The sequence below is a fragment of the Strongylocentrotus purpuratus genome, unplaced genomic scaffold (assembly GCF_000002235.5).
Source record: "Strongylocentrotus purpuratus isolate Spur 01 unplaced genomic scaffold, Spur_5.0 spur5_scaffold_7, whole genome shotgun sequence".
NCBI lineage: Eukaryota > Metazoa > Echinodermata > Echinoidea > Camarodonta > Strongylocentrotidae > Strongylocentrotus > Strongylocentrotus purpuratus.
Window position 1 is genome coordinate 16,260,277 of NW_022145613.1, and position 22,756 is coordinate 16,283,032.

The 22,756-nt window shown below is 36.5% G+C and overlaps 1 protein-coding gene across 1 annotated transcript; it reads left to right on the forward strand.

Moving 5' to 3' along the window:
- Nucleotides 1-1,349: 1,349 nt before the first annotated feature.
- On the forward strand, nt 1,350-21,946 carry LOC583324 (WD repeat-containing protein 48). Its single transcript, XM_783238.5, has 16 exons — nt 1,350-1,453; nt 5,433-5,573; nt 6,270-6,345; nt 7,243-7,325; nt 8,009-8,138; nt 8,993-9,081; nt 9,680-9,781; nt 10,248-10,538; nt 11,305-11,493; nt 12,231-12,338; nt 12,951-13,047; nt 14,040-14,126; nt 15,292-15,548; nt 16,179-16,255; nt 16,903-17,107; nt 17,927-21,946. Exons 1-16 carry the CDS (start codon nt 1,406-1,408, stop codon nt 18,029-18,031), a joined length of 2,085 nt encoding a protein of 694 aa, XP_788331.3. The 5' UTR covers nt 1,350-1,405; the 3' UTR covers nt 18,032-21,946.
- Nucleotides 21,947-22,756: the final 810 nt, after the last annotated feature.

Consider the following 22,756-nt stretch of genomic DNA (forward strand, 5'->3'; position numbering starts at 1 on the left):
TGTGTACTTAAATTGATGGTCAATATACATTTCTCGTTTATTACACACTTTTTATAGCTCATTCTTTTTCTTTCAAGATTGTTTTTTCATGTGTATTTCATCATATTTCATTTTCTTGCATTTATACACTTATACTTATTAGATTTATCTGATATTCATCAGCATTTAAGTTTGATTGTTAAGAAGACAAAAACGACTTGCATCTACGGACCTGATGGTCTCAGTATATTTGTAAATGTTCATGTAAGGAAGTTGTTTGTCTTATGTTTCATCCTAAATTTATCATAATTTCATCATAATTTCATTATGGAAGAAGGGTACAATATTGTGACTGGGGTAGGGACTAGAGTCAACAATTTGAACATGATTCATTATTTAGCCATGTCTTTAGCTATCGATCTGCTGGCGGGCAAGTAAACTATGAAACTCTTTAAGGAAAACAGAGGGATGTGCTGGGTATAAGAGACGATGTGAATTACTTTTGTAAAATTCCGAGTCTGTAGTAAAAAGGGGCGTTCGAGGGTACCCCCACCTTTCCCGGGTATATGAACATGTCCGTGCAGAAATGCCATATCCCTTGATTTGCCCCTTCTTTACTTTATGTCTGACTACACCCATCTGCATTGTCCTGAAAATAAATAAATGGGATAACAGATTAGAACCCAATGGCAAATCATGCATTTTAACTGCATTATTTAAAAACTGTAAAAGTTTGTTGCAATTCTTCCCCCTAACATTCCTAACTTGAATAAAAAATATTGCGAATACGAATGACAGGACTGGTGTTAATTTGAATGATAAAAATTACACTTCGACAAGTGAATATTAATTTGAATGCTAGTTGAGCAGTTTCTAAATTGAATGACAGATCTATGAAACCCTTCGACCAAAATCCTAAATTAAATACAAAAACTGGAAAATTGAATAATAATTGGCATGGCAAAGCCGATCTGCGCTAACTTAAATGCAAAGTAAATGAATTCGAATGTCAAACACGCGAATTTGGCCGGGAAATCCTATATTAACACTCAAAAACAGGCCTACAAATCTGTTTTAATTCTGCTGTTGATCTATAAGTAATTTAAATTATACTTGCAATAGGGTATAATTTCCATGTTTGACAGAAAATAAGTGTTTTCTTTATCATAGTTAAGACGTAAAGCTTTTGTTAAAACATAGAGATATATTAAGTATATATCGTCCCTATTTTCACGAAGTGACGGTAGTGAGGAAAATCGTAACGCAAAGTGAAAGCAATTTTTTTTCACTACCGTCATACGGGTTTTTAAAAAAAGGGGGCGGTAAATAAACCTCGCGATTAAAACTCGATCCATTCGAGGGGGCGCGCGCGGCTCCAGTACAGTGCATGTGACGTAATCATTGTTGGGGTTAGCTCTCACTCAGTATGGCGGTTCACCACAGGCAGCCGAGTAATTCTAGACGGAAAGTTCAGGTAATTTATGAGAATCTGTGTTAGTATTAGCATTTCATTATACTATAGACATCAATTATAATGAAATTAATACTTATTGCACTACAAACCTTGTTTAAATTGTAAATTTCCAATGCGTTCAAGTGGTCTCTCTTCCCGATAACTTTCATTATGGTCCCACAAATGCTTTTACGCGTGTGTGAAAATGGAGGTTCGGGCTGCACTGCAATGCTGCGTTTACGTTTGCATGGTTTGTGCCACACAAAGCCTAAACATCATAGGTTGCACAACTCCTCAGGGCGTAACACCAATCACTTGAATTTATAATTTGAAGAAGTCCTCGATGGGAAAAAAAGGGTTATTTGGTTTCCTACACCAACGATTCTTCCATGTTGCAGCGTCGATTCAAAATGGCGAAGAGAAGTTACGCATGCGCGGCAGTGGCGCAGAAAATTTGAAGATTCATGCTACAAAGCGCCGATCGCTCGAAATTGCTGAATACGCATGACTCAAACAAACAGAGCGGCCCCTCGGCCCTTCGCAGCCTCGTGTATATTTATCGTTTCGAGCAAAATTTGTATCGTCGCGTATTAGACCCTAGTCAAAACGTCTTCTTTCAGTTGATTGGCAATAAGAGCTTCCATTTCATGTTTTGAGAGGGGGGTGTTTCCAAAACTGGTCTTTACCTTTAATTATTACATTCATTTACAGCAATAGAATAGTATGATTTTGGAGCACCGCATTCAAAACTTTTCAAAAGTAAGTTTTTTCCACAATGATTTTCATTTTCATTTTTGTACATGTGTGTGAAAAGTCAATATTCTCAGCTGAGAAGCTGGTATGAGGTCCATCCTGTTTACGGTTAGACTTTATGCATTGTAGGAGTGGGTTTGTGTACTAGTTTTACTTCTAAAGACTTTATGTATTTTGTGCAATATTGCCTTCAATGTATTGTGTGTTGTTTGGCACCAAAGAACCTTTCTTTTGTACTATGTTTGTTGTAAAATATGATCTTTTTACCATTAGACACGCATGTATTTCTTTCAAATTCAAGGTGTTATGCCCCAAAATGGCCAAACGAACCTTTGAGTAAAGGATAACCGTTTTCTGTCTTGTCATTTTTAAAGTTTTATTCACTTATTTTCCTTCTATGCTTCTTTCTGCAAAACATAGGTCTAAGAAAAAGATTACCGTACCACTTACGAGTGACTTGTCTAATTTATGCGCTATAGCTCCAAATAATCGTTTCCTATCGAGACATGCCCACTGACACTTACATGTGTACCCCTTCCCTTTTTAAAATGCCATCTTGCCGTTTGTGATGGAGCTAGCCTTAACGAAGGGCTTGGAAGCCTTTGTGATGATTAGACAGAGTTTACCGTGTGGTTTGGGGAATTTTTTTATGAAAAATGATTTTGTCAACCATCCCATACACAGACAGTAACCTTGCCACCAAGCCTTTTATTAACCGGGCGCCGGGCGATTTTTACCCAACGGTCCCTGACTTTTGGCGGCCGGTAAGACGGGGAAAATGAGTACCGGGCGCCGGTAATTTTTTATTTTTGGCGCCCGGTGTGGGAGAATAAAATTTTCCTGTTTCAGAAACTTCCACATGTCTAGCACTAAATGCTCACCAATGTGACAAAAACTTACTTAATACGAGTTAAAAGTGGACTGAATGAACCCTAACAAATCATTTTATGATGAGAGTCCTAATTGAAATCGCCCCGAAATAATTGCAGCACGACTACAAAGCAGCCGCTAACGTATATCTGCTACTCCTAGCGCCACCGCTAGGGTTAGGGCGGCTAGCAGCTAGCTGGCGTGCAGATCTAGAGCGGAGATCGAGAGTGGGCGGGCAACACTCTCACTCCGTCTAAACGTTTGATTTCGTTGTGAAAATCTTACTTTGAAAAACGATTCTCAAAATTCAGTATACATGGCCTGAATAATCACAATCCAAACTTCGATTTCACAACTCTTTTCCTGGAAACTATATACAAATCGTGGCAATCATGATCGAAATAGATCACAATTTCGGAATTTCGCCACCAAGTCCGATCGCCGCTCAATGAAAAGGATCGTAAAAAAATCGGTAGAAAACAAATATTTTAATATTAAAAAAAAAAAAAATATGCCGACAATTTTTAAGTTTGGGGCTATCAAATACTTTTAAAAAAATGCATAGCTGGGATTAGTTTGTCATTCAGAGTTATTGTAGACCGTGTTCGTAGATATTTAGTGTTTTTCATGACTTTGAAATTAATGACATTAGTCTAAGAGTAGAGGTATAAAATGCGAGCCGCCACTTTGGATTATAATGTAATTATAAGCACGCATTTTGTTTTCCATTGTCATTATAATCCAAGATGGCGGCTCGCGCATGTTTTGCCTCTTCTCTTAGACTAATATTATTAATTTCTAAGTCATGAAAAGGCACTTCATATAAACAAACATGGTCTACAAAAACTCCAACTGACTAAATGATCCCAGCTTTGCATGTTTATTTAGTATTTGGTAGCCTAAAACTTGACAATTTTTTTTTTTTTTTTTTTTTTTTAATATATATTTTTTTTAAATTTTGTATTTCCCCCTTCCGATCCGATTAAAGCCCCAACTTACAGGGTTAATTTATAGTGTACTGATATAAACTAATGACAATGAATAATGAATAAGTAAAAGGTAACGGTTAACAAATTATTTAAAAGAATTCATATTTTCATCAATTTTGGAAACGGCTCCTGGTCCTGGAAAACGGCTCCCGGTTCTCTAAAAAATTTAAGGACCGGGAGCCGCTTTTTCAGATATTTGGCTCCAGGTCTGCTTTGTCTTAATAAAAGGCTTGCTTGCCACACCTTGCATCTGGTGAAAGAGTTTGTCCCTGGCTTTTCTTTATCTAGATATTTATATAGTCTAATTCCTTAAGCCGACATAAGAATTGTCTAGTTAGTGTTATCTAGACTTTAGATCCCATCTCGGAACCGTTCTGTAAATGTCTTATTATCCTAGTCATTTCTAGCAAATTGGTGCCAATTGAAGGTTGGTGATCTTAATATCATATTTTATATTATCACCAAGCCTTTAAGGCTAAGTGGAGCTCCATGTATAGTTAGTGTTGTTATCTACACTTTAGATCCCGTCTCGGAACCGTTCTGTAAATGTCTTATTATCCTAGTCATTTCTAGCAAATTGGTGCCAATTGGAGGTTGGTGATCTTAATATCATATTTTATGATAAGTGGAGCTCCATGTCTAGTTAGTGTTGTTATCTAGACTTTAGATCCCGTCTTGGAACCGTTCTGTAAATGTCTTATTATCCTAGTCATTTCTAGCAAATTGGTGCCAATTGAAGGTTGGTGATCTTAATATCATATTTTATATTATCACCAAGCCTTTAAGGCTAAGTGGAGCTCCATGTATAGTTAGTGTTGTTATCTACACTTTAGATCCCGTCTCGGAACCGTTCTGTAAATGTCTTATTATCCTAGTCATTTCTAGCAAATTGGTGCCAATTGGAGGTTGGTGATCTATTCTTAATATCATATTTTATGATAAGTGGAGCTCCATGTCTAGTTAGTGTTGTTATCTAGACTTTAGATCCCGTCTTGGAACCGTTCTGTAAATGTCTTATTATCCTAGTCATTTCTAGCAAATTGGTGCCAATTGAAGGTTGGTGATCTTAATATCATATTTTATATTATCACCAAGCCTTTCAGGCTAAGTGGAGCTCCATGTCTTTTGATCTTTGAAAAAATGTAGGTCCAGTAAAATGTCCCCACTGTCATGTTAGATATTAAATCTGTCTTCGAGCTCATCTGTGTCATTTTGGAGGTATTTTGTTTACCAACTTCATTACAATCAACAGGTAGACTGCACCAGAATCTTTAACATGTGGGGCAAAAGAAACATGCTGTCACAAACCACATGTTATAACGAGTCCTAATTAAGTAAGGGAAATTTCTTGACTTACTAAAATGCTTTATTTTTGCTTTCTTTCAAAGGTTTCCTACGTGATTCGCGATGAAGTGGAGAAGAAACACAGGTCAGGGGTCAACGCACTTCAGTTTGACCCTCTTCTCAACAGACTCTACTCAGCCGGGAGAGATTCCATTGTCAGAATATGGAACCTACCTGATGAAAGAGTAAGAACATTTCTAAATACAGTCAAACCTGTCTACAGTGACCGCCCAAGGGAAAAACAAAAAGTGGTCTTTTTAGACAGGTTCCTTTAGTACATGTTTCAACGAGAAACCATTTTCAAGGAAAACAAAAAATGTGGTCCTTGTAGACAGGTGGTCTTTGTAGACAGGTGGTCACTGAAGCAGGTTTGACTGTAGAAAACCGTCTTCTACTTTGTTCATTCTCAAAAGAGATGATCTCTTTACTTTTACAAAATGTGCTATTATTTGCAAATTACACATTTGAGGTGTGTCTACATTGATTAAGACATATAATAGGCCATTTTACAGTACCGGTGTATTTGTTAAGTTCACTACGGAATTTATTTGACACATTTCCAGTCAAACATGCCATACTATTTCATTTGTTTGTAGTCAAAAGGTCTGTATAAAGACGTAATAGAAATGTCCTGAAAATCAAGCGATACTCGTCAATTACAAGAAGGGCCTTGACCCCCTATCCCTGTCAACAAAGAAGAAATATTTTTTGTGTAATTACATTTGATTCTTATGCTTTTACTTTGTACATTCCATGCAATCAAGCCTTCAGGCTGCCATTTTGGATTTTGATAAATGTATTTTCAATTCAGTTCAGTTCGAGACCTGCTTTTTAAATGTTGGACATTAGTTTTGAGTTCTGTTTCATTGTCGTTATGACAGGAGCAGTATGTTCAGTCGATGGAGCATCACACAGACTGGGTGAATGATGTTGTCTTATGTTGCGGAGGAAGAACCTGTGAGTAAATTACGATCACCCATTCCTTGACGGTTTTGACGTCTGTGGTTCAGAAGCCCTCCTCTCTACCATAGACATTAAAATTATCAAAGCTGAATAACTTTGAATTTGAAATTTTTTTACTTTTTGTGTGATTGCGATCAGTCAATTCGACAACTAATGCCTGTTTTGAGGAAATTTCTAAATTAGTATTGTCTTTCAAATGCCGTTTTAAATTTAACCTTTTCATTTTGGGGGCTTGCAAATGGGACATAGTACCTTTAATGTTTACAAATACTTGAAAGAAGCTAATAACTGCAGATGTTTTGCCATTGTGAAATTTATTAACAATATTTTTTTGTAAACAATACCTCTAAATTTTTGATCGTCATTTCATATAAACCAGGTGCATCATTACAACAATCTAAGTTGAAATATAAAAAATATCTTTGCAATTCTAAATAGTCGTTATCAATTTCATAATAATTGTTATTATGTTTCAAATCGCAATTATGTTTTCATCGGGTCCATTTAATCTAATTATAAAACCAGACATTTGAAGGGAGAGTCCACCCTGAGGACGGGTTTACCCCGCCTTTACTTGGCCACACACATTCTCAGGGTGGACTTCCCCTTCATTGCTAACGGGGCTAGACTCGATAAGCTTTGCTTTTTCTAGCCCCATCTACTTTCCTTACCTTTTTATGTTTTAATGTTGATGTTTGTTAATTGATGTAGGTTGTCATTGTTTTTTATGCTTTATTTGTTTTTCATTTGCTCTATGTGTCAAATGTGTACAATGTATTCTCTTACCTTGTATATTTTTCTGGTTTTTAATGTGGAAAATAAATGAAATGAAATGAAATGAAATATTCAGACACTAAATTAAACTTCAATTTGTTCTGATGATTTATACAGTGATATCGGCGTCATCGGACACAACAGTGAAAGTATGGAATGCACACAAAGGTTTCTGTATGTCAACGTTAAGAACACACAAGGTAAGAGATCAAAGTATCATAACGTTTGCATGCTCCAGCACTCAATGAAATCAATTCATCTTTGTGAATCAACAATGTTATTCAGAATTTTCCATGTGGTGGTACATGTATATTTCACCAGGGGGGTGTTTCACAAAGACTAAGATCGACTTTAAGTTGGACTTAACTATGGCAGGCCGTTCATGCCACTGTTTGCTCTCACCATTAACTGGCATTGGTCTCTCAAGGGACGTACAACTCGTGGTCGCAAATATACAGAATTTACTTTTTTTGATAGTTCATTATTGAAGGAAAAATGTTATATAAAGATCATAATTGAGAGACCAACTGCCATAGTTAAGTACAACTTAAAGTCGATCTTTAATAGCCTTTGTGAAACAACCCCAGGCCTGCAGGAAAACCAAAATGTTTTTTTTTGGGGGGGGGGCCGGGAGGGGGCTTGTTTTTAAAATATATTGTTTTTGCAATTCCTAATCTTAAATATGTTTTATTCTCTTGGCCACCCATTGTTATTGATGATTCAAACCTTGGTCAAGATTTCATTTCACCATCTCTTTGAATTAGAGTCAAATAATGGGCAGTTCTTAGTGGTCATTGTTCAAGATCCTTCAAATTAGGATTGACTCTATGGTCAAGAATTGGTTCACAACAGGTTTTTTTTTCTCAATTTAAAAAAATTTCAGGACTACGTGAAAGCGTTAGCATATGCCAAAGACAAAGAATGGGTGGCGTCTGCTGGTCTCGACAAACAAATCTTCCTGTGGGATGTTAACACGTTAACGGCACTCACAGCTACCAATAACACCGTCACAAGTAAGTCTTTATTTAAAATTTCGGCGATCAATCACAAGAATAGACCAGGGCAACGTTTCTGTCATACCTACAAGCTTACCGACATCGCATCAAAACGTGTGTTAAATTTAATACACGCGATGTAGCGGGTTGTCGTGAAACAAAGCCCTGTTTACTAAATTTCAATTGATGCATGTTTCTTTCGCTAACCCATAGTTACCAGCCATTACATTCACCTGCTATGAATAATAGCATCTCTATAGGCGGAATCCACTTTGCATAGAATCGATTTATTGCTATGTCAGGCAATTCCTTGGCAAGCTGTTTAATTTTCATGAGAAACATTTGTTCAAAATGTATGTAAGAAAGTTTTTCTCATGTCTATTGTCTAATGAAGATTACATAGTTGTTGGTTATACACAGTATTGATTTGCAGAAATGCATTTTCCTTTTTACACCGACATGTACGTGGTCTCAAACTAAATTGATGATCATTCATTTCCAATGGCTTTAAGAGTTAATTGGGGATGACATGGGTTAAGTTTGTCTGATCGACCGACAATCTTTTTCTTGTTCAATTACACCGAACATCTGTAGGAATTCCAGGCTGTGCCAGTCAGGTCGCATCAGGTATATGAAAGATTGTTTTACCTCATTTATTTAATCTTCTGCATGAGGATTAAACAAAAAGTTCAAAGCAGCTTAGTATTACTAGTGCTTGTCATTCATCATCTGAAATCATAGAAATCTGACCCCCAAAAAGTTGGGGAAAGTTTCCTAGATTGTGCATCAGCTTAAAGCTAAATTATGTAATGAGAATGCTATAATTCTGTTTTTTATGTAAAAAAATTGCTACTCTAATTATTTTCTGTTAGCATCTTCTTTGAATGGTCAGAAGGACTCCATCTACAGCCTAGCTATGAACCAGTCAGGCTCCGTCATTATCTCTGGCTCAACAGAAAAGGTAAAAAAAAAATACTCCATTGTTTTGATTTATAGTTTAGTAGAGGTTCCACTGGAATGTGGATCACACGGATCATGGTTTAAGTCCCACCGCGGCCCTAATTTCCTTTCCTTGGAAATCTTTAGTTAATGTTCTTTGAAGTAGCTCTACGTTTCTTCAAAAGAAGGCAAGACATTAGTCTACATTTGCCACTCTCCACCCAAGTGTTAAATGGGTACCTGGTAGGATGCGAACGTGAATATTGTTAGATTGGCATGTGTGTGCTTGTAAAATGGCTCCTGGCCGGAATACTCTCCCAAGAGCAGAGAGCATCGACTATCATTAGAACCATTTCCACCAGTATCTAATGCCTCTTTTTAAACTATGGTCAAACCTGCTTTAGTGACCACCTGTCTATAACAAGCACATTTTTTGTTTCCCTTGAAAATGTTTTCTCATTGAAACATGTACTAAAGGAACCTGTCTACAAAGACCACCTGTCTACAACAAGCACATTTTTTGTTTCCCTTGGGCGGTCGCTGTAGACAGGTTTTTTACATGAGTGCGTGGAGAAGCATGTTTAACTCTGTTTGCCTCTATTCTTTACATTCCATCCAAGGTTCTGAGAGTGTGGGATCCAAAGACTTGTGCCAAGATCATGAAGCTCAAAGGCCACACCGACAACGTCAAGGCATTGGTCATCAACAGAGATGGCACACAGGTAAACTCTCGCACTGACCATTTGATTCGAGTCAATTGATACAAATCCGTTCTTAAAGGGATTGGGTAACTTTGCCTCGGATTCTGAAACAAAATCCTTGATGTAGCTCATGCTGCAATGATAATTATAACCTTAAGGTCAGTCAGAAATGCCATGACTTTTACAAGCCGTTTACCTTTATTATTATCAAGATATCTATGTTTGGAAATATATATAATATATGATAGCGTTTTCCTAACAGTTTTCATAACACTACAGTCTATTGGGGAAAACGAGTATTGTAAAACCGGTCACTCAAAGATTTTTACTTTTTTGAGGCATTTCTTGGTCATTTTGAAGCAGAATTTTTTTGGGGGCTTCAATATTACACCATATTACAGACACTGATAACATGTAGGGTCGTGCATCTTAGATTAAACATTGTTAAACGATGCCTTTAAATGTTCCCTTTGATTCCATTCACCAGTGTCTGTCCGGCAGTTCGGATGGGACGATACGCCTGTGGTCTCTGGGGCAGCAGCGGTGCATAGCCACCTACCGTATCCACGAGGAGGGGGTGTGGGCTCTGCAAGCCAACGAATCCTTCACCACGTTCTACTCCGGTGGCCGGGACTGCTACGTCTACCAGACCGAAATCAAGAACCCGGACGCCAGCGAGCTGATCTGCGAGGAGAGTTCCCCGGTCTTGAGGATAGAGCTGGTGCCAGAGGAGGATGCCATCTGGGTGGCGACCACCAGGTCTCATCTCAACCAATGGGTCAGTCAGTCAGTGCGAGGTCCCTAATTTAAAGATAAACTTGAGTTCTGGTAAAAAAAGAAAATTAATTCTCATGGAATCAAACGAAAGTTACACTGAATGTTCAAGATTACATTCAAATATCATTTGCCAAACAATTTTGGTAGAAAATGTATACTGGCTGAGTAATGAGCATAGAAAGATAAGGAAATCAAGGTAAGTAGGCCCGACACCATTTGTGTAGTCCCATATACATCTTTCTGTGTACAGTGCTCGTTATTTTACCAAGACTGGGCCAAATTTATTATGATTGTGATGACTCCAGAACTTTGCAGTACACACCAATTCTTGCACACTACATGATCAACTTTTTCTGATCCATTCCACACCTTTTCTTTCACAATGCAATCGCATGACCAGAACTCAACTTTATCTTTAAACCCAACTTGTCCAAATGTTTGTTGCAGAACCCTTTTTAAAGAGCAGTTGTTTTACAAATAACATCTTCTGTCTTACCAATCTTTTGTCATTCTTTATTCATTGCATTAAAGCAATATCATTTATAATCTGTATAACAGGTAATGCTCTGTGGTCACAATAAAGTTTATTTTTGTCTAAACTGGACTTGTATGCTTATTAAACAATTGTACAAACTCTGCCATTGTGTAAGGCACAAAGCGTGACTCGTTCATATTGAATTTACCCTCTAGCCTTGTACCAAAAAATATGTAAATGCATTTACATGATAATAATCTAAATCCATATATCTCGTCTGTTTTAATCGCAGAGCCTTTCAAGTAGAGGAGGGAGGAATGTTGATGATTATGACAACGTGGGCATGGAAAGTGATTGCCCTAAACCAAAGATGACAGTAGAGGGCGGTTCCAGCATCCGACAGTACCACATACTCAACGACAAAAGGCACATCATAACGAAAGACACCGACAATAGAGTGGCGCTATGGGATGTATTGATGGTAAGTTTAGAGGTGCAGTTTAGAAAAATAACTCCCAAAGCTGATGGAGGTTCTCAGCGATTATCTCTTGTTCTCCTATTGAAAATAATGCCTCCACTTATCATCTCTTGTGTATCATAGAATGCACAATTGATGCAAAGAGTGATACTGAATTCATGACTTTTAGAAGATTGTTTATGTTTTACGAGCCTGTAAATACTTCTAATGCCAAAGCAGTTATCTCTAATTGCTTTCTTTCAGTCTCTCTATCCACCCCATCTTTATTCTGCTTACTTCCTTATTGCAATTCTTGCAGTCTTTACTCTTATCATATATCACTTTTCTGTTTTATATTTTCCTTCTCTCTCTTTCTTCAATTCTTTCTCTTTTTTTTCTCTCTCCCTTCCATATTTCTTATTCTTACTCACAGTCTCACTCTCTCTCTCTCACTCTCTCTCTCTTACTCTCTCTCTTTCATTTTCTGTCCTATTATTTCTCATGTTCCTCTCTCTCTCTCTCTCTCTCTCCCACTTTCTCTCTCTCTCTTTCTCTTTCATATACTGTCCCACTACCTCTCATGTTTCTCTGTCTCACTCTCTTTCTCTTTCACGCCATCTTCCATCTTCTTTCATTAAGTTTCCATGGTGTACTAACAATTATTTAAAGAATCAACCGTTATGCCTTTCTGTTCATTTGTGTACCACACCATTTCTCCTTTTATCTCACGTGTATTCATAACTTCCCCCTTCTTTGTACAGGCAAAGAAAGTGGAAGATCTGGGCCATGCAGATTTTGAAGTGGAAATAAAGAACAGATTCCAGATGATATACGTTCCCAACTGGTTTGCAGTCGACCTTAAGATAGGGGTAAGTCTTTACAATTTGGGGCATAGCATGAGTTCAAGATCAACGTTAATCTCATGATAGCTTTTCTTTTTAGAGGAGCCATATTTTTAGAGCTTATGGCATTCTGAATACTTTATATTTTTTTTAAATATCATTTTTAGGGGGGACCCTTTTCCGCTATGCCACCCCCTTATTTTGAAGTAGTCACCCGAAGAATCAAAAGTATTTAGAAATGATGCAAAATTCATATCATTGCGAAGGGGAAGCCTTCCTAATCAAATATAACAACTTCCCTCTTCAAAATATGTTGGGGGCCTGCAGTAATCATCTCTCAAAAATGTTAATTTTTTAGATCCAGATTTTCTGCCTTTAGCGGTCCTCCATAGAGCGTCAAAATTTGTGACGTCACATGCGAGTCACCACTAGCCGTAAAATGGCATTTTACGCTTTTCCATGATATCTTTAAGAATTTCAGCAAATTGTTCGTGTATTTCAAGAGAAAATCTTTCCATCCATATATAATTTTTCCATAATTATCAGTTGTCGTGACTTTTCTCCGGGTGACTACTTTAACCCATTAAAAGGTATGAATCAAGCACTTATTAAATCTATTTTGGTTTTGCTTTTATACAGATGTTGTGCATACATTTAGAAGAGTCCGACTGTTTTGCTGCCTGGGTTTCTTCAAAGGATAGTGGTTTAGGACCGGCTGATGCACCTGATATTAAAGGTATACATCAAAGAGATTGTTTGAAGAGTAGAAAGTGGGTCCATAGTCATCATAGCCCTTCACAACAGTTGCCCGATTCTTGTGGCTTGAGCCAATAATTTCATATATAAACCCCTACAAAAACTTGATGCTCCTGATATCAAAAGTAAGCATTATCAAATGGGTTTTTGAAGAGTTGAGAGTGTATCCCTATTACAATTTTCCTGGTTGTGCACATTATTTGTTATTCATAGTGCTAACGTTAACTAGATGCATTTGATATTGAAAGAAAAGACTATAAAACAGCTTCTCAGAAAAAAAGGAAAAAAAGAAGACAGTTAATAGTCTCGATCTGTACACTATTTAAGCTAAACTTAATTGAAATAATGGGACATGTTTGTGGCATGGTTAGCAAAGCAACTTTTTCATCTAAAGCTCTTTGATGCTTGGTTATATATAATTAATAGTTCAGATAGGTATGTAAAGGAATTGGCTATGGATATAAAAACAGGTGGATTTTACAAAATTAATTTTGAGGCATAGACATGTTTAAATCTTTCCCCCAGCTCTTTCTGTTAAGAAAATGATGAACAATATTTGGTTCATTATAAGTTCACTTTTGTTCTGCCAGTGGTACCTTTTTATTCATAACACAATCTGTAATTTTAATCTATTTTACATTATAGCAGAAAAAGAAACATCAACCAGAAAGTACTTACCGTACATGAATGGGTGTGCATACCATATTGATGTATGCATTGTGGTCATACATTTTCATGCATAAATTTTGTGTAGGAATATGTGATTATTTGTATCCTATTGTCTAACACAATCTGTAATTTTAATCTATTTTACATTATAGTTGAAAAAGAAACATCAACCAGAAAGTACTTACCGTACATGAATGGGTTTGCATGCCATATTGATGTATGCATTGTGGTCATACATTTTCATGCATAGATTTTGTGCAGGAATATGTGATTTGTTGTATCCTATTGTCATCCCTTGCATAGTGAACTATGGAGGACTTGTTCTACAAGCTTTGCTGGAACACTGGCCCAGGACACACGCGTATGATCCAGAAGGCATCAATGGCCAAAGTAAGATCAGTATTTAAAGAGAAGGTTGAGTTCTGGGAAGAGGTGAAAAATAATTTGTGAGCATTATCATTGTACTATGCAAGTGTGGAAGAACATCAGAGAAAAATGTTCCCTGAAAAGCATGTCTCTTCAAATGCCTTAATATTCTAAATATGGCATGTAACACCATAAAAATCTGAATGGATTTTTAAGCCACATGTTCCTGTAGTCCCATATACATCTTTCTGTGTACAGTGCTTGTAACTTTACCAAGACTGGGCCAAATTTCCAAACATTTAGATGATTCCAGAACCTTGCAGTACACACCAATACTTATATGCTAGATGATCAAACTTTTCTGATCGATTCCACAACAGAACTCAACTTTATCTTTAATTTGACTTTTTTAGTTGCTCTTCCATTGTATGAGAAGAAAGGAATATGGTCTAGTGTCATTCAAAATGTAGGCACACAATTGTTTTCAAGAAATTTAGGGGTTGCGTCAAGTAGATAAAGATTGTGTGCTTGATCTTGTAATTGAAAACAATTCAGAACAAAATTGTGGAACCAGCAGGATTTGAACCCGCCATCTACCACAAGGTCCATGGCACAGTCACAATGAACTGGAAACAACAAATACCTTAACGTTCCTGACTCATTCTCACTTATAATATTCATCAGTTCGCCATTGGGACAATATTATTCATAGCCACACAATACCGGCTTTAATTCCACCTCACCACTCAAAGGATATTAAAGCTATCGACTATTCATAGTGCTAGTGTTCTTTTTGCAGAAAGCTGACAATGGTTCACTTAGGGGTTGGGGACCATTCTATCTTTCTGAAAAAGTCCATTAGATTGTCATCGTTTTCTTCCTGTACATATCCATCATCTTTAATTTTTAAGATGATATTGCATTTGCATTTGCACTTCCTTTTCTTAAAAAATCATTCATCCAAATATGTATCTTGATAGTATCAGTTATCTGAACTGAAATTTTGTAAAGCATAAGAAGTGGTTTAATGGGCTCACTTTTTAACCTTCTTAATATGAAAAGACAATTGATATTTTGTCATATCTTAGCGGTTCTCAAAATTGAAGATATGAAATGAATGAATGAATGAAGCGAATGTTAATTTTACCTGTGCTCAGTAATGAAAGAAATGGTGTTCTTGATTTCACAGTGAATGGCATCGACACAAGCACCGATGACATCAACTTGACAGTGAACTCCTCCTCTCCGACCTCGCCCCATCCCCCGCATACCGTCATCAACAAGGGTAACAGCTACTTCAGCGTCCCGCCCCACACGCCCGTCATCTTCAGTGAGGTCGGAGGTCGAACCCTCTTCCGCTTCCTGTGCCGAGACGCCAGCGGGGATTCAGAGAGGATGCTGCTGAACGAGAACGTACCCCAGTGGGTGGTCTCTGTCACCGTCGAGGTAGACTCTCCTCTCCTCTCCATTATTATTATTATTATTATTATAAAATATATTTGGCACTTTCAAAAGAAACAAGACATTTTATTATAATCCATTTCTTGAATAGCAAACTTAATATAGGTGTATAAAGTAATCATTTCAAAACATATTTCTCTCAGTTCTTCCGGTCCTAGAAGGCTTCAAGTTATTTTCAGAATTTCTTTCTTGAGGACACATAGAACATGTTCAATATTACCTGAGACAAGCTTCACCCTGGATTGAGAAGGCAAGCCTTCCCAGTCTATTGGAAACCTATGGACTTTTCTACTTCTCTGTTTTAATCTGTTTGTTATTCAGCTCTAGTAGCCTATTCTTGTGTGTCCGGTTCTCTGCGCACTTACTGTATATGCTTGAGAAAATGATCTGTTTTATGTCAGTGAAGCAAGAGGATCTCTGCAAGTAAATTTCTGATGAGAACATATTAGTTTTCTATTTAATTAGAAAGTTTTAACAAATATTTGATTTTTACATTTAACAGCAGTTTTCTTGTCATTCTTCTCTAAAGTAGAAAAGCAGCATCGTTTGATTTCCGCAAGTGAAAGAAAGTTTCTTCTGATTCAATTGAATTTCTCCTTTTCTTTTTCATTGCAGCATAGTCAACCAAAGTTCAACAAGATTTCATTCTTTCTCCAACCTCACAACCCATCGGGAAATAGAACCTTGAAAAAGTAAGTTGAGAAACTTCAATATACTTTGTGAAGAAATGAAAATCGCAAGCATGTAGTAAAGTCCCAAGACAAACCAAAATTCTGATTGATAAAAAAGAAAAATATTGTGTTTATTATTATACAGAGCATATCACATGGTGATTAAAAATCCCCTATGCTGTTTCTTTTCTTCCACTGTTCTGTAGTTGTATGAATTTGATTAAAAAAACTGATATTCCACAAGACATGCAGGGCCAAATGCTGACTCCTGTGTTTTACAGGCATTTTGACAATTTTAAGAGTTTAAAGTGTACCACACCAGTGTAAGGTAATATTGTACAGAACAATAGCTTCCTAATTTTGTTACTGAAGATACAAAGAAAAGCATAATGCAAAAAGAAAATAAAAAATTATAATAACAAAAGCTAGGTTTCCAAGCACTTTACATTGTAATAAATTGTTATTACCCCGGTCGTTGGATTTAGTTGCTTAACCACACATGATAGTGCACACGCTCCGCTTCCTGGGGAATATGAAATGGGTATATGTATCTTCTTGTTATGGCAGTATGACTTTATCATAACAAATTTTATTACAGAACAAGCTGGAATGTAGTGATGCCTCTATATAATGTAGTTTTTATAACATGTATCATTTCTTCAACACAGGGACAGACTGTCAGCCAGTGACATGCTGCAAGCCAGAAAGGTCTTAGAGCACGTCTATGAGAAGGTGATGGGCGCGTACACGTCGCCGTCATCGCCCTCCTCAGCGGGGGCAGCAAACGGGTACGGGACGGGAGAGGGAGCTGACAGGGACTCTGAACTGAGCAGTATCTCGGAGGAGAAAGTAGAGTTGTTATGTCAAGACCAAGTAAGTTTCAGTTCACTTTCTTTAATCCTTAAAGCCCTTCTGCACTAGTTTGGCCAGGAGGGATTAGACCTCCCTACAAGGTCACTGACAGGTGGTTATCTCATCAAATCAGCTCTCAATTAATATAAGAAAAAGGGGATCATGGGGGAGCAACAGGCACCGATTAGGCATTGTTTGCTATATAGAGGGCGCAAGTAACAACAAGTAGTGCAGTGGGGCTTTAAAAAGACTTGGAGGGGGATGGGGCATCATGGCAATCGAAGAAAGTATTACTGGATGCATTTGTTACTTTTTTTCTTTCTAGACTTGCATCTTTCTACACCAAGTTTATGTAATTGGGATGCGAAAGATATTTGTGTCCTCACGTCAACTTGAAAATTGAGAACTTTAGGATCATTTGTATCAAACAAATGTAAACTGTACAGTCATTGTCATCATACTCATATGATAATCAATTTTAAATCCAAATATAGATCATTGCATCAAAAGTTTTTATTTCATTTCCTTTAATTGTATAGGAGGTCTTCAACAGGTTTGTCTTCTGCACACCATTCTATTTTATTATTCATCAGTTTGAACTTGCAAAACTTTTAAAAGAAAACCTCTCCCTAAAGAATAAGTGTAGGTATGCTGAAAGATGAGATTTATTCCTGCCTATTGATGTACAATATGTACAAGAGATATATAAATGAAGATATTTATGGCATGGTGTAATGCCTTTGAGCATGACATTGCACGTAGCCATTTTCTTGCTAATTTTGTGCTGACTGTATATTCATACTGCAATTACAATCATAAATTAATTTTATCTTTTCACAGGTACTAGATCCCAACATGGACCTGCGGACAATCAAGCATTTCATCTTCAAGAGTGGCGGCGATCTCACCCTGCTCTACCGCAGCAAACATCCTAACGCAACCTGAGCACGCCTCCCCCGTGTTCCTTCCCACGGTACAGACATTCATGTTTGACGGCGTACTCTGTGTGGTGCTCAACCCTTTTTTTAGACTACCTTGCATAGGTTGACGGTGATGATTTCGCACAACTCCAAGGGCAGAGAGTAGTTGGCAGGGAGAAACTGCAGCAGCAGGTCTCTTGGTGTTTTTTCTCTGCTGGTGGTACCAATAATCGGTGATCTCTTGCCCCAACGCTTGTTGGTTTTGGTGATGACAAATATTGATACTTATATTCCGCATTTATATAGCGTTTAATACATCAACGATGTCTCTAAGAGCTTTACAGATTTATTATTACCCACGGTTAACGGATTCAGACTCGCCTGCAATCAATGTATGCACATTCTCCACTCCCTGGGGAACATTCTAGCCAGGTGCCATTTTTCAGGCACTCACAATGCTGAGCAAAATACATTGGCATTCGCATCATATCAGGTACTCAAAGTGGCAAATGTAGATTAATGTCTTACCAAAGGACGTAAGTGCCGGGCTGGGATTTCATCTACAGTCTGGTGACTTATCCACTAGACCACAACAACACCTCTACACCCCGACAATCGATGGTCCAAGGAGAATGGGTGCATGGATGTCACTGATTGCTAGGTATACTGACCTGCTGTTCATTCTCACTTTGGACCATGGTTCTCATTAGCTCCAGGAAGCAGCCTACAGCAGTATGTAAATGCTAAGTTGTTTAATAAAACTACATTATCTTGTGTTTTCATGCATAATTGACATCACTTGAGCATTCACTGTGTAACCGATACAGAGAGAAGACTCCACTTTTACTACCAGTGGGTCATATGGATTATTTATAGTGCCCAAACCCTTCACCAACTTCAAAAGAACTGCCCCCGCAAGGGAAATTCTCTGCAGAGATAGCTTTAGGCCATGCTCCCAGTAATTCTGAACAACTGACGTGATATCCTAGGAGTTTTGCTGCTTTCAAGACATGTAAACGCGTTATTGGGTAATTCCACCAAGTCTAGTGTGAGCAAACTAATGAATTGCACCTCGAAACTCCCAAAACTATGTTTTTGAAGTAAATAGATCGAAAGATCCCATGCTAATGGGCTTGCGTGTAGACTCCCTAAAATATGACCGCAAGCTCAGCGATAAAGTGTATTGGAATCAGCCGGAATTGTAATTTCATGCTTTAGTACACTGTTCTAGTTCAAGCAGTGTACCGCTACTATACAAGAGATGCAAACATGCAAGGACTGTGCAGAAGAGCACATTATTCTCTGTGTTTCATTCAGACTTGACAAGTGACAAGTTCATACTATATATATTTTTAACTATGACTAGTCAAGCCTAAAGTGTAAGTGAAATCATCATTTTTATATTTTAAAAATGTACAAGGAAATATTGAAATAGATACCGGTACGTTTAAGCTTATTGTATCTTGTAATACATAGACCAAACCATATTTTGCGAATAGAAATCATTATTTTGACATCTCAGTATCCTAATTTGTGGTGTATAAAAGAGAATAATTTATTGATTGTATAAATATTGTAATATTCCTGTAAATCAGTCATATACATGTACCTGCTTCAAATGTTTGGTTTAAGATGTATGTTGATAAGTTACTTGAAGCATATGGCCAAATTTTGTGTTATTGTCTGTTTTGTAATCTGTAGCTGCTGTCTTTTATTTTACAATTGCCTGGTACATGTACCGTCTTGGGTTGTGTTTTTGTCCATTATTTAAACTGAAACACTCTTTTGTGAACTACGGTAGCCATTTAAAGGTCAAGTTGAGTTCTGTTTATGGAAAATATATTGGAATGAAATTAGATGGATGCATTCTTTTATCGTTTCATATCAATGAGGGCAACTATGTGCACATTTTTTTGTTCATGTTTAGAATTTGCTTGGATTTGAATAAGTTTTTAGCTGGAATCTTGTAGGGGTCATTTGAAGTGTTGAGAGACCCAAGCGACGCCACACACCACTGTGTTTGGTATGTTTTATTGCATACACATCTAAGTATACAGAGAGATGTAAACCCCTTGAAATCACTCATGAATTAAATGAATAAGAGTGAAAGTTGGGACCAAAATTTGTGAAAGCACAGATTTCATGCAAAATCCAGATTGTCCTTATGCCTACCAAATAGAACTCTCTTCAAATTTGAAGATTTTCATGTGAAACCAAAATTTCCTAAAAACCACTCCATTCATTTTCCACATTACCACAGCTCGACCCTCTCTTTAATACTATAATCATGGGATTTGTGCTTAGAGATGAAATTGAGAAATAAGCCAGACCAATTTTGTTTTTGTTTTTCAAAATTAAATTTAATATTGTGCAATTAAAGGAAATTGAAACATGTACTTTGGCTTTTCTTCTGTTTCCACAATATTTCAAATGATTTGTTACCATCACGATAAGAGCAGTTTTAGTACAGTGGGATTGCATTAATACATACTCCTTGGTACCAACGACCTTATCTTGTTATATTGAAATCTTGTGAATGATTCAAATCAATGGCAACTTTAATTAGTCACAACTCTGTACTAAGGAGATTTATAAGGGGGTTTATAAGCTTCAAATTGATTGGAGGACTGAGTTCATTGCAACTTTATTTAAGACAGGCCCAATGGCTATGACATGAGTAAAAACAAAATAGAACTGGAATCAGCAACAATTGAAATCCTTTTTATGATAAGAGTTTGTTTGAACATTGTTTTTCTCTATTAAATGAGTTTCCACAGGAGTGACTGTATGTCTACATACATCAGTGCCCCGCCTTTCATCAAAACTTGTTATCAATACCAATTTACAATAACTGTTATAAATGTTATATACTGAAATCATAGCATTTGTTTTTGATAACAAGTTTTATGAAACGGGGCCCAGATCAATCAGTAGTCCATAACTATTGGAGGAGCGGGCACCTTTGAAGTTTGAATATTTGAAAAAGATAAATGGCGCCATACAAGTACTGTGGATCATCATCATCATCATCATCATCAATTTGACTCTTATATGTTTCATCATCTTCTTTTTGTACACCTATGTTATAGCACAGCTGTTACTTTGTATGCCTCTTTGTCAGCAGCATTAAAATTTATAATTCATACTCAAATCTATTATATCATTTTAAGAAAGTGAGCTGTTGAAATCAAAATGACTTTATATGCAGAAACTAGTGCCAATGTCCAAATTTAGCTGTCGTTTCTTAGCCTAGATCTAGATTATACAGAATTATTTTTTTTGATAAAATGGTGACGACCGATTTTGGAGGGTCTCATTTATAATTTCTCAATATTTTTCTTCTCCATAATGATAAGGCTAAGAAAAATCAGGAGGGCTGAACAAATTATCTGAATGTTTAACAATATTTTTAAATTCAATCAGTCACTTCTCTAATCTCAAGAAAATAAGAAAGTAATGATTTGAAATAGAAAAGCTATATTACAAATTTGGCAGTCATGTTAAACCACAATGTAAAACAGTAAAATCTATATTGCCTAACATGCAGAATCTTCATGATATACTGGTTAGTAAAATTGACTTTGGTAGGAAAAGTTTCCACAAGTAACCTATTTAGAACTTATCATTTTTTAGCTAGATGTGTTTGTTTATCTCTTTTATGCAACATTATTCATTTATTTACCTAAATTGTGTTATTTTTAAAGAATTATCATATTACAGCAAAATATGCCAGATGTATTATGATACTCCTTGTATTATCTATTGTATCAAGCCAGCAGCAGCGTATATTGTAAATATAGATACATGTATATTGATTATGTGATGTAACATATTCTTATCATTATCTCATTTGTTTCTTCTGGAAAATGGTGACTATAGCAAGTATGAATATAAGAACTATGAATAAAAACAAAATAAAGAAATGAAATATAAGAAGGTATTTGCCTATGCTTTGTTTATAGTTCATTGCTCATTTTTCAGTTTTTTAAATGTTGATTGTGTGTAGAAACAAGAAATAGATTGCAAATGAGAGAGAGAGAGAGAGAGAGAGAGAGAGAGAGAGAAAGAGAGAGAGAGGGGGGGGGAGAAAGCAAGAGCACAGTGTTTATAGAGGAAATGCTAGGAATATTCAGGTGAATGACAGTAAAAGTGGACAGATAAGAAATGTGGATGTATTAAATTTTAACTAGAACTTCAAGCAAGGTTTTATAAAAAAAAAAGAGCAAGCAACAAGTAAAACCAAAACTTGACAAACAAATATTATTTCATCATGACATCACTAAAATGGTTTGTATGTTTTTATTAGTCAAATTATCTTTCCATCATAGTTTACCATGTTTAGGAATAACATAATTTCAAATCAAAACATTTGTATGATTTTCACAGGATATTTACACAAATCTGCTGACAAATTTGCATAAATTTTTCATGATTAATTGAAAATAAGTACTAATTTTTTTAAAAATTTCTGCAATATTTACATTGATAATTTGAAATAACAAGATTTTAGAATCATTGCATAAATGTATTATACATTGGTATGTGACCTGAGATCATCATGTCTTGCAGTTAAGGTACATTAATCATAACTTTTTTTACCCAGGGAAGCCTCACCAGCATCAACGCTGTTCTTCCTATAGTGCCATGCCATTATCATCCCAACAATTTCCAGGTACCCATTTACACTTGGGTAAAGAGTGGCAAATGTGGATTCATGTCTCACCAGATGATGTTACTGCCGTGCTGGGAT

What these genes read in the sequence shown, in the direction of transcription:
- LOC583324 (XM_783238.5), top strand. Translation starts at nt 1,406, where the DNA reads ATGGCGGTTCACCACAGGCAGCCGAGTAATTCTAGACGGAAAGTTCAG. An exon ending in AGAAGGCATCAATGGCCAAA is followed by an intron (nt 14,127 to 15,291) that starts GTAAGATCAGTA and finishes TTGATTTCACAG; the next exon opens with TGAATGGCATCGACACAAGC. An exon ending in AGTTGTTATGTCAAGACCAA is followed by an intron (nt 17,108 to 17,926) that starts GTAAGTTTCAGT and finishes ATCTTTTCACAG; the next exon opens with GTACTAGATCCCAACATGGA.